The sequence below is a fragment of the Lucilia cuprina genome, chromosome 3 (assembly GCF_022045245.1).
Source record: "Lucilia cuprina isolate Lc7/37 chromosome 3, ASM2204524v1, whole genome shotgun sequence".
Taxonomy (NCBI): domain Eukaryota; kingdom Metazoa; phylum Arthropoda; class Insecta; order Diptera; family Calliphoridae; genus Lucilia; species Lucilia cuprina.
Genome location: NC_060951.1, coordinates 21,277,267 through 21,298,535, shown reverse-complemented (window position 1 = coordinate 21,298,535; position 21,269 = coordinate 21,277,267). Strand labels below are relative to the sequence as shown.

General features: G+C 29.4%; 1 protein-coding gene across 3 annotated transcripts in view; it reads right to left on the bottom strand.

Moving 5' to 3' along the window:
* Window positions 1–1,686: 1,686 nt before the first annotated feature.
* LOC111674981 overlaps window positions 1,687–21,269 on the bottom strand; it is a 175,540-nt gene continuing 155,957 nt past the window's right edge. For all 3 annotated transcript variants that reach the window (XM_046945589.1, XM_046945590.1, XM_046945591.1), the window contains 2 exons: window positions 9,443–11,805; window positions 1,687–5,495 (listed from right to left, as the gene is read on the bottom strand). In XM_046945589.1, the coding sequence (XP_046801545.1) occupies window positions 4,297–5,495; window positions 9,443–11,054 (2,811 nt within the window). In that variant the 5' untranslated portion in view covers window positions 11,055–11,805 and the 3' untranslated portion in view covers window positions 1,687–4,296. The remainder of the gene's footprint in view (window positions 5,496–9,442; window positions 11,806–21,269) is intronic.

Sequence of the window (21,269 nt, the reverse complement as noted above, 5' to 3'; positions counted from 1 at the left end):
AAATGCATCGGAAAATCAATAAATGAATTTATTATTAACAATAAAACAAATCATTATGACATTTTTGATCTCTTATGGGAAAAAATAAAACAAAATTGTTTTTGTACAAATATAAATATGCAAATTAAAACTAAAATAAATACGCCATTTTAGGCATTTTTATTTTATATATGAATTGCTGGAAAAAAGTGGAAATTATAAAAAAATATATATGTGTAAGCATTTTGTTTATTAATTGATTAAAAACGTTTAAAACGTTGAAAACTGTGTTTTATTCTTTATGCATAAATATAAAAAAATTCAAATCTATGTTAAACTTAAACTAATTAGTAAATTATAAATGATTGTTTAAAATGAAATACTAAATTATGTATAAAAAAATGTATGTATAAAAAATATTTTAATTGTACTTGTTAATTAGTTTTCGTTTTATGTTTATTTCAACTCTTCGTCAAATTAAACAATTAAAATTATAATAATTATAATAATAATTTGTAAAATATAAAAATATATATTTATTTATTATTATTTTCTCTTTTTGCTTCTAATAATAGACTTTAAAGACTAAAAAGTACCACTTAAAATTTAAACTATCTAAGGCCTTATACATATAAAATACATTTACATAGAAATTTACAAATACATACAGTGAATATTAAACCAATTGAAATTTTTAATTACAAAATTATTAATTTACAAAACAAAATATTGCGAAATAAATTACAAAAAATAACTCGATGGATAAATTTTTAATATATATTTTCAAAATTGTTGTTTTCCTTAAAATAAAAAAGGATTTCCTCATGTTTTTATTACTTAAAAAATAAGTAATAAAGTAACCCTTAAACGAAACTATATAGAAACGGTGAGATGGCAAATTTTCACATTTTCTCCCAAAACTCTGAAATTACTACTGATTTAAATATTTTCAGCTAAATTTCTTAAAGTTAATTTGAATTACAAAAAGCTAGAAACAATTTTGTACCAAAAAAGTCACTCAACACTAACGCCCTTTGGCATCAAATATTTATAATCCCTTTACCTTCGTGATAGGAGTAAATATACGTTTGTAATTTCGAAAATATAGTTTTCTGGCCCTTCTTTATAGATAGCCGAGTCCATTAAGTTATGTCCGCCTGTCTGTTGAAATCAAAATTTTACGAAAATAATTTTTTTCAACACACTATAGTTTAGGGGTATGTATATAAGATTAGGCAAAGGCGAATATAAACTTCTTATTTGTTGAAATTCAAAATTTGGACACTTAACATATTGAATAATTAAATATATTGATGATTTATTTGCAAATTTTAGGGAAAACATCAAAACAACTTTATTTTGAATTTGAATTTAAGAGAAAATACTAAATAAAATTGTTTATAAAGATCTTATTAATTAAAATATGTTTAAAAAATACAAACTTAAAATTAATATTTGATATAATGAATACTTTTTAAAGAACGTTTCTTTTGCTTATTTTATTTATTATTTAAACTATAAAATATTTAAAAAAATAAGAAATAAAGTAATTTTTGTTTTAAAAACTATTGTTGCTTTATAAAATAAATAAATTTAATATTTAATGAAAAGAAAAAACTATTAAATCTTGGTTTCATTGTAGCGCCTGTTGAGTTACTAACTGACCCTCAGGCCAGAGGAAGAGTTAAAGATGTGGGCATGTGTGTGTGTGTTTATAGCACCCCTCCATTCGTATATTTAAGCACACATTTATACATAGATTGGTAATGTTTTATTTTTCCAAGTGAGAAGGAAGGAGGGTGAGTAATACATTGTTGTAAAGGCGCAATATAATTATTCTAAATATATTATTTTAATAATTAACAAAACCTCTTAACTTGTGTTTATCTCTTTCCTAATTCTGTAATAATTTTTTTTCTTTGCCTTTTGCTATAATCATTTTATTTATTTTTATCTCTTTTCTTTAATTTTAATTTAATAAAAAAATCTGTAAATTGTATAATAAAAGCTTATTACTTATGGGTTATTTTTCGTTCTTTTCACTTTTTATTGTAATAATTATAGTTTTAACAGTATTTTTTTTAAATTTTATTTTGTTGTTTTTTTTTTTGTTCGTATATATTATTTACTATATTACAAATTTGATATTTTCATATCATTGTTTATTTAAGGTTTTTTATATGTAAATATAATTAAATTTATATTCCTCGATTTCGCATTCTATTTTTCATTATTTCTTTCTTCTTTTGTCCCCTTTATACAAATGTTTGTCAAATATTTTTGTTTTTTTTTTTAATTTTTTGTACATGATCCTAACTAAATCTATATATTAAAAAAAACATATAAAACTAATAAAATATTGTAATAAATTTGAACTTAATTTTTAAAAACTAAAAAACTTTTCCAATTTATTTTATTTATTATAGTTCATAATGAAGATCATTGAGTAGACGTTTTGCTCAATATATTAGATTGTTTTTGTTTCCCAATATTTTAATTACAAAAGTTTACATTGCAGCTTAATAAGTCATTTTCTTTTTATAAATTAGTTTTTTTTACTTTAATTTTATTTTTGTTTCAGTAAAAACTATATCAGTCATTTGGCACACAAGTCTGGCAAATAAATCGACATTAGGTTAGGCGTTGATGCTGTAGTTGTTGGAGAATAATTTTAAATGAGATCATAATTTTGTTTATATACAAAACAATAATTTTAAATTGTAAAAAAATGTGTTGTGTCTTTTAAAGTTTACTTTATAGTTTTTGGTGGCATATTTTTGAAGGTCAAAAAGACAGAAACTTTAGTTAGAATACATTTACAGTTCTTTTTATTCATAATTTACTAAGTTTACAGATTTTGTAGTAAATTCAATATTAAAAAATTTATCATTTAAAATGTTTTTATTAGTTTATTTGAAATAATAAAAACTGTAAGAGATATTACGCTGTTAAATATACATTAGAGTTTACATTTACTCCAGTAGGAACAAATAATGAAACAAACATGTAATTATGGAGTGAGAATGAGAAAATCCATATTTTTTTATAAAATTATCATATTAAAAATGAATATAAAGAAAAATATAAGAAATATTCATTTTTTGCCCTAATTTGCCACTTAGTTCACTAGTTATAGATTCGCCTTCCAAAGAATATCAACTTCAAAGATGTTTAATGCTCAGAATAATTTTGTGATTTAGTATTAATTTAAAAAATTAAATTTTGCTCGAATTGTTAATTTTGCTTCCTTTTAAATTCTTTTCAGAAGCCCTACAACCGATTTCAACGAAAGGTGTGTATAAAAAAAAACAAATTTATTAATGATAAAATATATGAAAAACTAAAGAGAAAAAATTCAATATTTTCCAACAAAACTTACTCGCACACAAATACATACTAACATAACGTCGAAACACAGCGACACAGTACGAAAAACAAACAAAATCGAAAAACAATATATAACAGTGAGTTTTCCCTTTAGTACTGTTAGTTTTCCTATTTTTATTTTCCACTCTCAATCAAATTACAAAACAGCAGAATAAACAACAACAAAATACTATTTTATATGGCTGAGGAGATACATACATAGAGAGTGAATTAAATTGCCAATTGATTGGAATATTCAAATAGAATAGCACAGCAGCCTGATCGCTCTTGCGGTAAAGGAGGAAAGAAGTGAAATCGAATCAATAAAAATACAAAAAGCAGAAATTAAAAAAAAAATCCAAATAATTTCAGTTCTGTTCATAAAAAAGCGAATTATATTGCAGGTATACTCTATTATAAAATGTTTTCATGTATGTATGAAGAAGTTAAACTGTGGAGGTCATTGTATTGATGGGTGTGTTGGTGGTGTGGTTGCTTGGTTAGTTGGTTGGTGGCTTAGTTACGAAGAATAATGTTTGGTGCTGAGATGGTTGTCAAACATTTTCTAATGATTGCCGTACTACTGCAGTAAAATGCAGTCAATCAGTCGACGTTGTTGTTGCGGTGAGTTAATAAAGTGCACTTCTTTGGAAAACTAAATAAGAAAAAATCCTATCGTGCCGAAACGAAACACTAAATTCATGCTGGGAAGAAAAACAACTGATGATGTTGTTTCTTATTTTTAAAGTCATTTAACATGTTTTTTTTGCTGTTTTCTTGTTTGGTTTTTTTATCGGTTTATTCGATTTGGTAAGGAAGGCATTTTGTTTTTACAAGCTAACAAGAAGTTGGAGTGGAGGAGGCGACAACAATGAAGCAACCATTAGGTACATTGCAGCCATTACCACCACCGTCACCACCAACAGCATCACTTGTGTTATGAATTATCAACTAAACTTCGGTGCCATCTTCACCTTCGTCGTCAAACAGTTGACTTGTGCTGCCGTGGCCACTGCGTGTAGTCGTGACGGACATTTTCTTTTTGGGTTTCGGTGGTGGTCGTGGGGGTATTTTCGTCAGCTTGGGTTCTGTGCTGCTGTTGCCACTATTAGATGGAGAGTTGGTAACGGAGGAAGAGGTGTTGTTGTTAACACTTGCATTGTTGTTGCTGGGCACAATGGTCAGGCCAGAATGATGTCTTGCCGTTCCATATAATGGCTCTGTATCGGATGTCGTTGACTGATGTAGTTGATTTACCAGCTCGTGTAGGGGTTCGTAGATTTTATTCGCATTGTTCGACATGTTGTTGGTTGAGTGCTGTTGCTGAGGTTGTTGTTGCTGAGGTTGTTGTTGCTGCTGCTGATACATTGAATGTTGCTGCTGTTGTTGTTGTTGCTGCTGGGCTTGATTTGAATTGACCGATGTGAGACTGGGTGTAGCCGGCAGCGGACGATCACGCATTGTGTAACGTACTGGTGGTTCTTGCAAATGACTCTTATTCAAATTTAGAGTCGAGCTACCGCCAGCGGTTGTTCGCAATCCCAAATTATCATAAACAGGTTCAACCGTTAGTTCGGCCGTAGTTGCCGTACCCGATTCACTTGGATTGGGGGAGGTGGGTGATTGAAACTCACTCAACTGTGTCGAGTGCGTATTGGAGGAGGAAGGGGCCCAACTTGGTACTCGCGGTTTACGCGGAATTGTCATGTAACCCTGTTTCATAACAACCGAAGCAGTTGCTGCAGGCGAGTATACAACTGGTGCTGGTACAAAAGGTGATTGCTGCTGTCTGCTATTCGCAGCGGCAATAAGTGCTAAATTACGTGATTTTGGATGTTGCAATGTCATAAATCCATTTGGTGTAGCTGCCGCAATAGTGGTTGTACCATAAATGCCGTGGGGTGTCATGTGAGCATACACCGGACTGGTGAGTGGTGGCGAGCGTATGCCGTAAATTACCTGATCGGGTATGTTTGACTGTGACGATTGCATCGATGGTGAAGTAGGTGGCACACGAGCAGGAAATGCTAATAAATCGGGTGGCAAACTTGTACCGTATGTATCATCAATGTATGTGTGACGAGTACGTGGTGTTGTTGTATCTGACATGGCAACAGAATGTGTTTCATCGTCTCGTGGGTGGTGATTGCCTGCAAGGAAATACAATGGTGAATGATATAAATTAAAATACTCTTCTAGTTATAAGAAATTTTGCAAAATAAAAATTATAAGAAAATAATTGCTCTATTAAGTAAAAAAAATGAGCTCTAGAATATTGTCTTAATTTATTTTTCGTGTCATTGAACCAAAAACGTGTTGCAAACATGGAAAAATGTTCATGTTTACTCAAACGAGCTTAACCGTGATAAATTCTGTTTTAAATTTCAAGATATTGATATTTTCCAAAACCTTGGTCCGATTTATAGAAAAATTATTGCTCTAGAAATAATTTCAATCTTAAAATTGAATAAACTTTTATAGAATTTGAACTTTTTAGAAATTTTATTCGGAAAATTGGGTTTCGGTTAAAATTTTAACTATAAATACTTAAAATTTTGTATGATGTGTGTATCAATATAATGTATAATTTTCTTTTAAAAACAACATCGTGGTAGTCATGACCGTTTCTTTATTCATGACAAGAGAAAAAGAAGCCCATTGTGTCAGTTGTTTGCTTATAGAATCGTTTTAACCATTTTTTATACATTTTATCAGATGAATTTTTTTATTTTCTTCGTTATATTGATATCAGTTGTTTTTTTTCTGTCGTTTGTTGAATATACAATTTTTGTGCGAATTCTTTGGGATGTTTTGCTCTCTAGTCTTGTAACCCTGGGGGCACTTCTTACTGTTGCTGCTCTACCGTGTTCTTGTTTAAATGTAGTTGTTAGCAGATTTGTTGCTTTAGTGTTGTGTTCGCTGTTACTCGTCTTCCATATTGAGTGTAACATGATGTTCATTTGAACGGTTAAATTAAAGAATTTACTTTTATATTTACTTTTTAAAGCAAAAAATGAAAAAAATACGGCAATCTTGGAAATTGAGTAAAAATGAAGGAAGCGGAGAAGGTTAATACATATGTAAGTGTGTATGAGTTGTGTGCGTGTATTCGTCAGGATAGAGGGGAGTGCCAGATACTATTTACTTCTTCAACTGTCTATACAAGTGTGAAAACTATTTACACTTGATTGCATTTTAACAAAGTTGAAACAAAGTGGCTTTTTGATTGACTACTGGCGAGATTGTTGAGCTTGTACGTACGTTCTTCTTTTTTATTATTTTATTTGAGTTTTCACATTAAATTTAAATAAAATATATAAAGGAACTGAATCAAATTCTGCTTTTCTCAATACAACAAATTGTTATTACTCGAATAATGAAAGTGAACTTAAAATGAAATAATAAATTTTATTTTAAACTTGATTTGTAAAAAAAATTCAAAATTAAAATTATAAATTTTATCAAGAATTTTTCTTAAATATCTAATCAAATATTAACAATATTGATGTTTGAAACAAACAATTGCTAAAAGTTATGATAATTTATTTATTTTCAAACCTATTCAATTTAAATTTCTTAAAATTTATCGAATACTACTCAGTTCCTGCTCTTTAAAATATTCACAGTAAAATAAGTTTTCAAAAATATTTGCCTCAAATTTCTGTCAGACTTTCTGAATACTCCAAGTTCTAACTTTCGACTGTCATTAAGTTTCATTTGATATTCTGCTGCAGCAACTACCAAAACTTTTTTCCATGACTCCATTTATTTAAACACATATATTAACATACATACATATGTATGAATGTTGGTACAACTCTTGTAAAAAGTAGTTATTCCTTGTATTTGAAAAGTTTGTACTTCATGTGTTGAAGTGTTGCATACAGTGTGAGAGGGAGAGTTTTTGTAAAATGTTTACATGTGGTATGTATAGTTTTCGTTTTTATTTGTTTTCTTTACAAGTTTTCTCTTGATATTGGCATATTTTGACATACAATTTACAGATCTCTGACTTCCTCTTTAAATATTTCGTCTTGTGTATTCTGTCTTAATTAGAAAACATGTTAAATTATAAAGTTTTTTTTGACTGTACACATGCAAATGATAGTAATTTATCTATAAGGATGTGTATTAACCCAGCATTTTTACAAGGAATCAATGTATGCTTTCTTTCGATCGATTTTATTTTTCGATTTTTATCCTGAAATAATCCGAAGAGTATCTTGTTAAACTTTTTTCTAAAAGTTATGATTAGCAAAACATGTAATCTAAATGAGGATCAAGATTACAAGTTCGGGGCATCACATTCTGATCTGCAGGGTTCCGAATGTTTTCAAGAAATACTTCACTGTTTCCATTGGAAATTGGGAAGAAATAAAGTTAAGAGTGTTACCGACTACTCTATGGACTAAGAGAAGAATATTGACTATATAATATTCACTTGTATAAAGATTAGTCTCTCGATAAGACAATAAACTGGACTACTGAAATAAGCGCTTACAAATCGTATTATGTTAAAATCCTAAAAATTGATTACATAGCTTACGAACTTGAGCTTCTCAGTTATTCAAAAATAGTTTTCAAACTGAAAAACTATAAATAAAACGTGGCTAACTTACAACATCGTACATATGTAAGTTAATATCTGTAACTCATTATAAAAATAATGCAGATGGTAAGTAGTTGTCATTGAAAAGTAAATGGTACAAGCCATTTTGAAGCAACTTATAACAAATTAATTTATTGTTTTTCGAAACATAATATTAAAATTGTATTGAAGAAATTTAAACGGTGTGACTATTGATTTGTACATATTGACACTTTAATTAAGTTGAAATCAATGTACATCAAGAATATTTGTAAATTCATACAATGTTAAAGTGTACTTATTACTTTAGTCCTGCAAATGCATTGACACGTTGCCAACACGCACATACATATGTGTGTATGTTGTGCATTTTAGAGCACACGCACAGACCTCAACTCAAGAGATCACAACAATTTAGAACTTCTAAAAAACGTTAGACAATTCAATAAGTTTAAAATTATTTATCTGTTTTGCTACTACATATATTCTGGAGACTCATTTAGTTATTTAGAAGTTTAGTGTGTTAAAGAGTTTATCGATAATTGGATAAAAGAAAAGTAAATATGTTCTTTATGTAATTTATATAAATAATATACATATGTATGTAAATATATTTATGGGTTATATTTGAGCATAAAGGAAAACAGACATTGAACTACCCAACGAAAACTTCCTTTCCTTGTAAGGGATTAACATATTTACATTCACAGTAGTATATAAATTTATTATTTTAACGTTTACAAGTACATAATTAGAAATTGTAGTCATTTTAAATTGCACGTAAAAAGTATACAAAGTATCTATAGCTGCACAGGCAAGAGGACTAATTAATTTAAAAGTATTTATATAACACACAATTTTATTTGTAAGACTTTGTTAGACTACTTTTATGTAATCCTGACTATATGTAGTAGTCATAGTTGTAGTATGTTGTTAGGTAAGTAATTACAATTGAAATTATTACCTAGTTTTTGCGTGGTAGTTAACTACATTATTGATAGAAGAAGAAAACTAATTTTAAGTATGAAAATATACGCTCTTTTAATTGAAAAACATATCACAATGGACCTGATTGTCGACTAAGTGTATATCTAGCCTAGCCTAATCTAAATGCTGTATCCTTGGATTGTGACATAGTATATGCAAAACTATAATTCTTACTGTATTTTGAAAAGTTTCTATGTCTCAATCTTGATTGTTTGATTATCTGTATATTAATTTTGTATCCGGTTAATATTAAAGAAAATATTAAAAAAAAACATATTTTATATTTAACAAACCACAAACGAAGGGAACTATGACGAAATTAAACTGAAGCAGAAGCAACATCAACAATTCAACTTAATCTTGGTATTGTTTCCATTCTTCTTCATGCTTTTAATATATCTTTCTTCATTATTCCTATTTATTTTTTTATTGTAAATTTTTCCAACCTAAATTTTTTTGTGCGTTCGTTCGTTTATCTTTCTCTCTCTCTGATGTTTGCTTTGCAAAAGGAGTTTTACTTACCAAATTGTGTTTCATCCAACAAAGTCTTTTTAATCTCGTGCCCATCATCGCCGCTACTGCCAACGCCATCAATACTTTCCAATTCAGTACGACGTGGCGGCTTTTCAACGGGATTAACTTCTGTCAATAGGCTTTTTTGCATTTCCATGATGACGGAACCTTCTAGCATCGAACCATTATGAGTTTTGTCCAATTTTGAGGAGATTAAACCGTTTTCACTTAGCATTGTACTATCCTTCTGATACGTTTTAATACGACGACAATACCAGCAAATAACAAGGACAACAACGATGAGCAACAATAAAAGGGTGGTAACAATAAGGCAAATGATTAGTAATATATTTGTCTCCCTGTCGGAGGTGGTGGTGCCCATACCACCAAAGGTCGTGGCACCCCCGGTGCCATCCAGAGCACTGTAATTATCGCCATTGATGAGTAGCAGGAATTCAGCTTCGGCCTTGCCACCACGGTTGTCGGCTATACAGGTGTAGGAACCTTTGTCTGTGGAACGTACTCCAAAAATACGCAATTCTGAGTTGAGCATATTGGTGCTTTCGCTGCGTTGTTGTTCTACCGAATTGAGTATACGAAATCGAGGATCGTTGGGATTTATGGGACGTTTATTGTACAGCCAGGTAACATTTGGTCGGGGTGAACCTTCTATGCGGCAGGGCAACGTAATGTTGTCCGACTGAGCCTCGACATAGGATCTGACAGAACCTAAAATTCTGGGCATGCAGGCAAAGTTCTCCGAAGGTATTTCATTCCATAATTTACCCTTCAAATGTTTGGGTTCATTGCAATCTGTAGGTGGGGTGTAGAGTCGATGTGCTATGGCAAAATCACGAAATTCTTGCAACTCGCATGTGCAATTCCAAGGATTTGAGGCTAGCGATAAATGTACCAATTTAGGAGTGCGCTGAAATGTCTCCCTTCTCAATACGGTAAGATTATTTGATTCCAAATATACCGCTGATAGTACTGGTAGTTGCCCAAAAGCATGTATATCAATACGTTTTAGCTTGTTGTTCTTAAATTCTACTCGCGATAAAAAATGTAAATCAGCAAATAAATGATTTTCCAGGACTTCGATTTGATTATTATTCATCACCAGATTACGTAGTTTTACCAGACCATTAAAAGTGCCTACATGTAGTTCTTTGATAAAATTATGTGATAAATCCAATTCAATAAGAATAGCAAGGCCCTTAAGAGCATCTCGATTAAGCTCCTGTATAGTACAATTTCTTAAGAAAATCTTGTGTAGATTTTGAAGACTCGCTTCCATAAATTCTTCTCTTCTTAATTCGGGAATCATGTTGTTCGACAGGTCGATTACCTGCAATTCGTTGCTCAAGTCATTGGGAATGGTGGATATTTGTCTGCTCTTACAGTCGGCCGTCTTTTTGCCCGAATTCCAGTGGCAATGACACATGCTGCAACTCTGCATCCAATCAGAATTAGCAGTTGTTGTCTGCACATTGAGAAGCAGGAGAAGACTTGTGGCAAAGATAACTTTTGTTAACCAGTCGCGCAGGCAGTGTGTTGTCATTTTGTTGCTCTTTTTACTGTGGAGGGGGGAGGATAATCTTTTGATTTCTGTTGGAATCATAATGGATTTTTAGTGTAGTGGGACGTCGTGATTGGGGCCAGTTTCTAAATGATGACGTTGTTGATGATGATGAAGGTGATTAATTCGAGAGCGTAGTGCTGTTGAGTGATTGCAATTAAGTTGTTATATAATTGAAGTTATTTAGGCAGACATTAATTGCTATTTTATTTTTGTAGTTGTAGCCTTTTTTACGCACACACTCTGCTGTCTGTAATACGGCCTTAATTTGGGCCAATGTACGTGGTAGTTATGTACGTGTTGTTCTTTTCTTATTTTACTCTTTTTTCGTTTGTTTTATGTTCTTGTTAAATTCCTACCCAACTTGTTAATTCCTGTGGAATGTTCAATGGTTATAAAGCAAAACCAACTATGTACTGCACTGTGTGATGATGTTGTCGAAGTCGATGTTGACGACAACGTCAACGTTGTTGTCTTTAACAATGATGATGTTAATGTTTTTTCGACGTTGGTTGACTGGATGTTGTAGTGTTGGGATTCGTGTCGTTTACTTGTTATTAATTAATGTCCTTGTTTGTCTGCTTGATGTTCCCTTTTTGCTGTTTCTGGTTGCGTTGCCTTATTTTTTGTGCTTGGTGTTGGTGTTGTTGACACTCCTTTAAATGTCAGAATTTGTTTGAGGATTTACAGCTGGTAATTAGCATAATATCATTGTTATAATATTCAACACATACACTCACGAATACATTAACACTTGTCTTAGTAGTTGTTGTTCTTATTGCTGGAGTAGTATCTGCAAATAAAATAAACGAAAAAATATTAATGAAATTCAAAATATTAGTTACAAGTAAAGTAGAAAAGCAAAAAGTATTTAACCTAAATTTATAATTTTTTGTTTAAAAAAAGGCAGCAGGAATAAATCCTGTGTATCCGCTACTTTTGTAAATTAATGTTATACGCATTAGAAAACATTCTCATAAGCAGTTACAGTAATTAATGCAGCAATGAAATTCAAAAATAGTAGTTTTGTATTAATATCATATTTGTAATTGTCGAGACCATATTATGTTAAATTCATCACTCCGATTATTAAGTATGTATGTAAGTTATAATTTCATTTTTTCCAAAAATATTTCAGTTTCAAACGAGTTGAAAAACTTAAAATATCTTTAATATTCTTATACATTAATTTTGTAGGATTTATATGAAAATTATATGTAAATCTGTTGGAAGCAAAAGAAATTATATTTTAAAAGTCTTTTATATCTTCTTGGCCATTTGTTTTTTTTGGCGTTAAAGCAAATAGCAAATTGGCTGAGTAGTGCTGAGTTTTTCTTTATTTTTTTTCGCCTTTTCTTCGCTTATTTTCTTTATCTGACATTAAGTACGTCTTAATTTTTGACAAAGTTATTTCGGAAAATAAACCCTTTTCATTTAGCTACAACAAGAACAAACAACTCAACCAACCATCTGTTAATTTTTCTTCGTGTTATTCAACTGTACTTAAATAAGTATTTTAACGTTAAATCCTTTAGACGTTGTTTATTTCTGTAGGATTTTTGTTCAAATGTTTATTATATGAGTACTTTGGACTGTTTATATTTATGTGATTGTATATATTGTGTATAACCCAGCAGTTTTGAAAGAGTCAAACAATCTGTTTATGTATTCCAAATATTTAACTTCTACTTTTTATTTTACTTTTTTATAATTTCGCACGAAAATAAACTCTGAAATATAGAAAGAAAGTGAATCAATACTTTAGTATCCCTAAGTAATCTAGAGTGAAATCAGAAATTATATATCTATTTCAATCAATTGTAAGCAACATTCTTAATTAATTCATGTAAAATATAAAATATGAGAAAGCCGCCCCTAACTGCAGTGAATAAAATTGTAATAATGTTTTGTTATTTATAACTTTTGACTATTTGTGCTCCTTTTCTTTAGCCTTCTATTCATTCATTCCTTGCTAGTTAACAATAGCAGAATTATTTATGTTTATATTTTATTTTTTTTTAATCAAATGTTCAACCTTTGACAAATGGCCTGGTTGTTACTTTTTTCGCCCATTTTTCCTATTTTTTTCTTAATTTTTGTTTTTGTCCTAATGTGCGGGAGGTCATTTTAATCTGCAACTCTTTTAGTCTTAATTTGTCATAGATTTGTAAATCATGTCATGTTTACAATATTAACAATGTTTTTTAGGGCAGTTGTAACTGTTAAGAAGCCAACATACAGTAAAAATATGTATAAAATTTATAAGTTAAACATTTTCCAGAAAAGTAATTACCCAAAAGAATTTGAAAATGTCTACAACATAATAAATAAATATGGTACACTCCAAGACATTTTACTTTTTTTAATAAATTACGTTTTTTATAAGAAATAAATAATGACCTTAAGACAGTTTCAATAAAGAAATGAAAAACAAGTAGGTAATCATTTACCACAAGATTAGCATAAATCAAAAAACTTTGTTTTGAGTAAAATAGAATTTTCGGATTTTAAAAATTAAACCCGATGAACAATTTTTTACTTATAAAATATCAAGCTTAGGGGTCATGATTACAAAAAGATATTCATTACATGGTTAATTATAATTACTTGTAATGTGTAATTAAGTAATTCCCAATTAAAATTACTTGAAATTGTAATTGATTTTTTTCTAATTACAATTACTTGGTTTGTGTAAATGACCAATAACCAATTAGAATTACATGTAATTGTAATTGAATTTTTTTAAATGTTATTTTTTATAGTTTAACATTTTTTATGTATTTTATTTCATAGTGGAAATTAAATTAAAAAGAATCAAATACAAAATGTTTTCCAATATTTTGTCTAGACTTATGTATGTAGCCTAAAAATATAGAAACCTATATGGAATTGTGGTAGGTTCGATTCCCTTCCGATAGAGGCCTAGTGGCATTTCTGAGGATTTGATGCATATATCCTCCTTTCAGACTAACTAAGTAGAAATAAGCTTAAAAATCATTATATTTTACAACTTCAATATCCAGCTATAAGAAGTTTAAAGTATTTTTTATTACATTATTATTTGTTTATTTATTAACTAAACTATTGTTATTTGCATATTTAAAATAAATAAAAAACTTTAAGCATCGAGAGCCAAAGAGAGGAAAAGTAAATGAAAAGAAAAATCGTTTACTTTCATGCTAATTGTAACATAATCAGCAACAAAATGCGCACAAGGATATTTGTGGTTGGTTGCATTATCATCATTACATTTTACGTTGCAACCATCAATAGCAGCAAAAGCCGCAGTACTAACAATATGGAAATTACAAAAAATAATAAAAATAATAATAACTAGTGGAAAAATAACAATAACAGCAAGAACACATACACAAATTCTATAAACAAACATTGAAAACGATATTTAGAAAAAAATCCAATGTGCAATGAAATTCTAAACTACAGCAAAATGATGTGATAGTTTTTCTCAGCGTATAATAACTACACATTTATACAATTCTATGATATTTTCAATAAAAAAGTCTCTCCCAGCTGTTTCAAAAAGGAAAAGGGGGTAGAAGTTTTCTAAATAGTATACGTTAGAAAATCTAAAGCAGAAGTTGACAATGTTGATGATGTTTACTGAACATTTCTTGCAATTATCATGTAACCTCTCTTACTCTTGCAACTTTTCTGTTTTTTGCTTCATTTTTTTATAAATATGCTAATAGATACTGTCTGTGGCAACTACTACTGCCACATGACGATATTAAGTCACACAAAAGTTTTGTATTTCAATTATCGAGATCAGTGCAACAAGAAGATATGTACATGCAAATAAAATAAGGTCGTTGCGCTGCATTGAACAGTATTTAAACATCTACATATACTAGTATTTAAGAGCTATTGTGCAACAGCCACAGCAACATCTGCAGCAGCAACAACAACAACTGAATCATTGCTAAGTGTCTGTGTACATTTGAATTTGTAAAACGTTTAGAATTTCACAAGTATCAATAGATTATTGCTTTTTTGTTTTTGTTCGTTCCGTTGCCTTTCTTTATCATCTTATCCATAGAGTCAGAATAAGGACTGAGCTAATTATGACATGATGTAACAATAATTTTGCCCCATGACAGTCACTACTTAGATTATAAAAGGGGGAGAGAAATCCCTCCCTCCGAAAATTTTTCATATAAATATAAAAAGAAAGAAAAAGGAAAAAATTAAATAAGTGAAAAAAAACACTTGAGCTGGATACGCGGCTGCCGTAGACTAATATATAGATAATAATCTAATCAATTAGATACACTTTTCAATATACTAATTAGACCCCCGGGTCATGTTTCCTTGATGACAGATCCCATCTTGGTGTATTGCAATCCGGGTGTATAAAGGTGATACCAATATCTCTTGTCTGCAGTGACTTCAAACTGTTAATGTCACTTCACATTTGACATGGGGTCTAACGAGAGAACCACACAATCTGGTATTACGGGTGACCAGTTGTCCGCAGGATTATGTCCTGGCATGTCTATGTCTTACCAAAAATTGTTGTATATAAAAGAAACTGATCAATCAGTTTAACTGATCCCATTCCTATCATAGAGACAGCAGCAATACACTAGGATTCATAGAAGGTTAAAGAGCGAAAAGAAAAACACTCGAACACAAATACAATCAAGCAAAGGGAATAACCCAGTAAAATATTTTTAAATTTTTGTAATGAATATTGTAGGTAATATTCTCTGTAATGAGTGGTCGTTATCAATAATAACCCAGCAAGAATTGTATTAGTTCCACAACTAGTTTTAGAACGCATGATTATAGCCCGAACTCGTTCTACTTTGGCCGTTCTTTGGAACGGTTCCAGAACTAGTTCTTTAATCAATGATTTTTGTTCGAATTTGTCAACCTCGGAACTAGTTCTAGGGAAGGTTCACAGAACGTCTACTTTTTACTTTTTTCAGCGTTTTTTGTTCAAAATTATTAAAATTAAGTCTAATTTTGAGAAACTGTTTAGGAATTATTATTAACCAATTTTTTTTAGAAAACTTACTTACAATCTTTCATAAAAGTAATCTGTTAAACTATTTCTTGCACAGAATATAAGAAACCAGCAGCTTTCCCGTCTCCCGGTAGAATTCAATTTGAGTATCTTTAATTCCTTATAGTTTAATTTTATACAGAAATAAAGACATGAATGCGTTTTAGATTTCAATAGAAATATGTTTATGAATTTTAATTTTTTGACATTTTGTTTTCAACTGATTCTAAGAAGTTGTTTCGGAACTAGTATGTGTTCCATTGAACTAGTGTAGTATCAATGTATAACTAATGTCAAAGAATTAGTTCCTTGAAAACTCTTTAGAAGTATTTTAGAACCATAATAATGTTCCGAGGAACGGGTTTCAGTAGTAGTTGCTACATCACTAGTTCCAAGGTTGTTATTTAAGAATCTGAAGTGGTTCTATCTGCATTTGTTCTAGAACTAGTTGTTTTTAGAACAAGTTCTAAATTTTATCCTGGGAATAATTCATATTTTTGAAAATGATTTATAGGCAATTGTCAAGTGAATATATCTAATAAAGAAATTGTTATTGGTTCTAGCTCTAGTCGATATTAGAATTTTTTAAAATAAATATTGATTTTTAAAAACCATTCCAGATAGCATGGTAAAATAACTTGTTAATGGATTATTGAGAAATAAAATCTACTAGTAAACATACATATAAAATAACTGTAAAGCCGGTTTTAAATCCGAAAAAGTCCGCTAAGCACATTTGTTACCAGTTATTTTTGGATAATCGTCGAACAATAATAAACAGTTATTAACCCAAAAAGAAAGTACTTACACTTTGATCCAATAAAACTTGCCTACTTATGGGTAGGTAAAGATTTTGCTGGGAAATAGCTGACTGAATGACTAACTGAATAAAGGAATGAATGAATGAGGGGGATGTTGTTCTTGGACGGTTGGTTGATTCTATGGTTTACTGCTTGGTTGCGTTTTATCTACAGCTTACAATATTACCAACATCATCATCTTTGTCAACATCGTTATTTTCATTATTAGTTGAGATTTTCTTTATGCAAATGCAAATTCAAGTTTATATAATGTATCTTTCCATTTATCTTTCTATAGTTTCGTTGTGCTGGGGTCACAAACTGCAATGGTTATTATTGATTTTACAAAAGCATATCGACCTATGAATCTTCAAATTCCAACCATTCAATGATTCATTTATCATTTATGAGAGTCATCAATGTACAACGATGTACAATTGCATTGGATTAATTTTACACAAAGACAACAACGCAACGAACATTGAACGAATGGGTCGGTCTTATTGATGGAAGTCATGCAGAAAACTTGGTTGTTTGTTTTGTCGTCGTTATGTGATTTGTTTGCCGTTGCTGTTGCTGCCACAATCATTTGCAGCATTTTACTATACAATGAGGGTGAACACCATACAAAATCTGACTGTCTGACTGACGTACTTATGAATTTACACACTGAATAAACAGAGAGCAAGCAATGTATTAAAAAAATTGTATAAAATTGTAATAAACTTACAGCGCGTGTTTAAAACTATAAAAATGTTATTAAATTACAATTTGTTTTCAATGGGATTAACATTCGCAACAGAAAAATAGATTGAATGAAAAAAAATTATGTTATTATTATGGTTGGCAATTTTTCATTTAGTGTTTGTTTTTAAAATATCATCATCATTTAAAACAGTAGTCAATGGCAATAATAATTATTTTTACTCTTATTTTTTATCAACAAATTTATTTCTATTATTTTATAAAACTTTATTTTTACTTTTTAGTTGCATTATTTCCTTTTTTATGGCATTTTGAATTTCATGGTGATTTTCCACTTGGAGTATTTTAATTGAAAGAGTGTTAGAAGCTTCTTTTTTGGTTCGTTTGTTGGTTCCTTTATACAGTGATTCATTTTTATTCTAAACTTCTTTTGTTTTTTAAATCCTTTTGCTGAAACCCATTGGAGTTTCCGTTTTCTTTTTCGTTAATATTTTTTTGTTTGTTTTTATTATGAATGAATATTGTTTTTAATTAAAAAGATTTTAAAATGTCTCTATAAAGACTTGCTTGTATTAGTATTACCCAGTAGTTTCGCAACTGTCAATGGTATTTTGCAAATATATAATATGTGGTTAAAGTGAACTATTGAGTCTTTGTAATGCAGAAAAGGAAGTTCGACTCTTTGTTATGTATCTCTAAGTACTCTAGAAGAAGAAATTGTACCTTAAGAAGTAGAAGAGATAATTTTGAATTGAATTTTAAAGTTTCTCCCATAATTGTGTCCCCAAACTACTGGGTAATATACATAAATATTAGTTTGTGTGCAAATGTGTTTGAGTTTGTTTATTTTCAAGTTTATTCCATTACTGTCGCCCGTTTGTTATTTTTGTTGCAATATAATTAAGTTGGACTTGCTGTTTATGTATTTATTGTTACGATTTCTTTTTAGAATTTTTGTGTCTTTATCACGAAATTATGTATAACTCCAGCTAAAATTCTCTGCAACTGCAATTGTAAACAATCTATTCATACTCTGTATTGTTTAGACTTACAGGTTGTATCCAAAGTTAGAGCGATAATTATGTAAAGCAAAATATTATACCAAGTTCACACGAAGACTTAAATTACTTAATTCGGCTTCTGAATTAGAATAGCCCACTAACTCGTTTGCACTGAACATTGGTAATACATTTTAACAGTTCGCCGCCATGTTGTTTTTTATTTGTTAACAACAAATTAAAACAAACAGCTGATTATAATAAATACCCGATCATTCGTAATTCGAAGGTAGTTTAAACTGAATTATGTACTGTTTGATTAATATACAGCTGAAATTTCATAATTGGAGGTTGTATGAAAAATGAGAAAGTGAATTACAAATAATTGCATCGTGTGAACTGGGTGTAATATTATTTGTGGTGCTATTATTATTTCCATCCGGTTTTTCAGAAATACTTAAGATCGGTTAACGACTTTTATTAATATAATACCACTATGTAAGCAATCCGATGAAACAAATTCTTCGGCTTTTGTTGGATAACTATGATTGGAAATTTATGTTATAATACAAATATTATACAATCGAATGGAATAAATATTTTTGCTCTAGATCGGCTAACTACCATTTTAATCGTTAACATGAAGATATTTAAAATTAAACTCTAAATCTTGTTCTAATTATTTGTTGTTCACAAAAATGTGGCCACGCCATGTTTGCACTTCTAGTTATTTAGAACCACTTAAACTGCCCCTTTGTGTGGCATGGGGTTTTGTTGTATACATATTTTCTACTCGTATTCCTTTGCTTTATATTATTTAGTCGTTCATTCGTTTTTTGTATAATTTGCGTTTATAAAGTGATTTTCTGTGTTTTCGTAATTGACTTGCGGCAATGTTTTATTTTATTATTTTTTTTTTTTTTTGTAACTTGTTGTTCAGTTTAAATGTTCAAAGAGTTTTGTTGTTTTTATTTTAATTTTCATTTAATTTTTACTTTGTCATTATTTTATTATTTTATAACAGTATAGCATAGTATTTTTCTGTAAAGTGCATCATAATAATTTCGAAACAAGTAAATGCAATTCAGTTTATGATTCTATACAATTTGCTTGTCAAAGAGTGGGTGAAAACTTTAAACAAACGACATTTTAGTAAACAGTAATTTTGTAATCAGCTACCACTATCAATAATAGAAATTTTTGTTTTTAGTTTAGTTAGATTCAAATATTTTAACCAAGTTTTTAAATTAAAGAGTAAAGATACAAAAATATTACATAAGTCTATTAGGCAAATGGAGAGTTTTTAAATTGTACAAAACGGCATTTAAACTTGTACTTTTTTGAAACCTATTGTATTAAATAAATATTTATGGAAATTTATATCCAAATAAATCAAAAGCATTTGAAGCCGATTTATTCAGTAAGTAAACTAATCAATATTTGTATGTATATATCAATAAGCTAGTCCATTAGTCAATGTAGTAGTTCATTGACTGGGCAATATGGTATTCTTAAAACTAGTATATAGAGATTTTATATTAGTTCAAAGATTAATTCATAGAACATTCCTTAGAAATACTTTAAACGTCAAATTAGTCATTAGACTAGTAATAAACTAGACAATTTATTTAATCAATATAATTTTCCTTAGACCTTTCAATAGAATGTGTGTACAATGGTACTTTCAAGATCGAATTGTATTGGCAAAAGTACAGTTGCACCAATTTTGCCAACCTTGTTATGTATTATTATTTTCATACAAATTTATAAATTTTTATAATTAATAAAAACATACATATGTATGTATGTATGTATGTATGTATGTATGTATGTATGTATGTATGTATGTATGTATGTATGTATGTATGTATGTATGTATGTATGTATGTATGTATGTATGTATGTATGTATGTATGTATGTGAACAATTTTTATTTCATTAAACATCTGTTAACCCTGATATCTAAATAACACTCATAAAAACAAAACACCATAGATATGAATTTGAATAGATGTAAAATTCATCCATTCATTCATTTATTAATACGAATACGAATGCATAATATAAAAACAACATTTTTATTTTTATCAGTTTTGTTAGCCTTATATTGACCATTAAATGTAAATCGACCATAAATATCTAAACGGTCATTTACACATTGTTAAATATTCTCTATATTGTATAAATATTTGTTGTATATAATAGAGCGATTTAGTCATGTATGATGGCTGAATGTCATATTACTTTTCAGAAGTAATAATAAAAATTGATGCAGGAGATCCAATTGTTTTTTAATCTAACATTTGTACTAAATTCAAAAATATTTGTTCTCTGACCAGATGTTGATTATGGTGCCACAAGACTTATCTATTAATACTGATCATAATGTAAGAAACCATGCCGATCATACAAAACCGTACATTATAAAAAAAACTGTGCTTCACTAAAATAATTCGCAACTACTTTTTCCGTAATATTTTCGAAAATTTCGTTTAAATACGAAATAATATTTAATGAAAACCTTTTCTAATTTTAAGAAATTTAGAAAACTTTTTGTAAATTTAAACGAAATTAAACATAATTATTACATTATTATGAAGCATTTCGTACATTGTACGACATTTTTTATTTTTAGTGTACTAAGTTTTGTAACGTGTTTTTTGCTCATGGAAAAGATGGAACGTGGATTGTATACCACTGGCTTTTTGTTTTTCTATACGTTGCCATA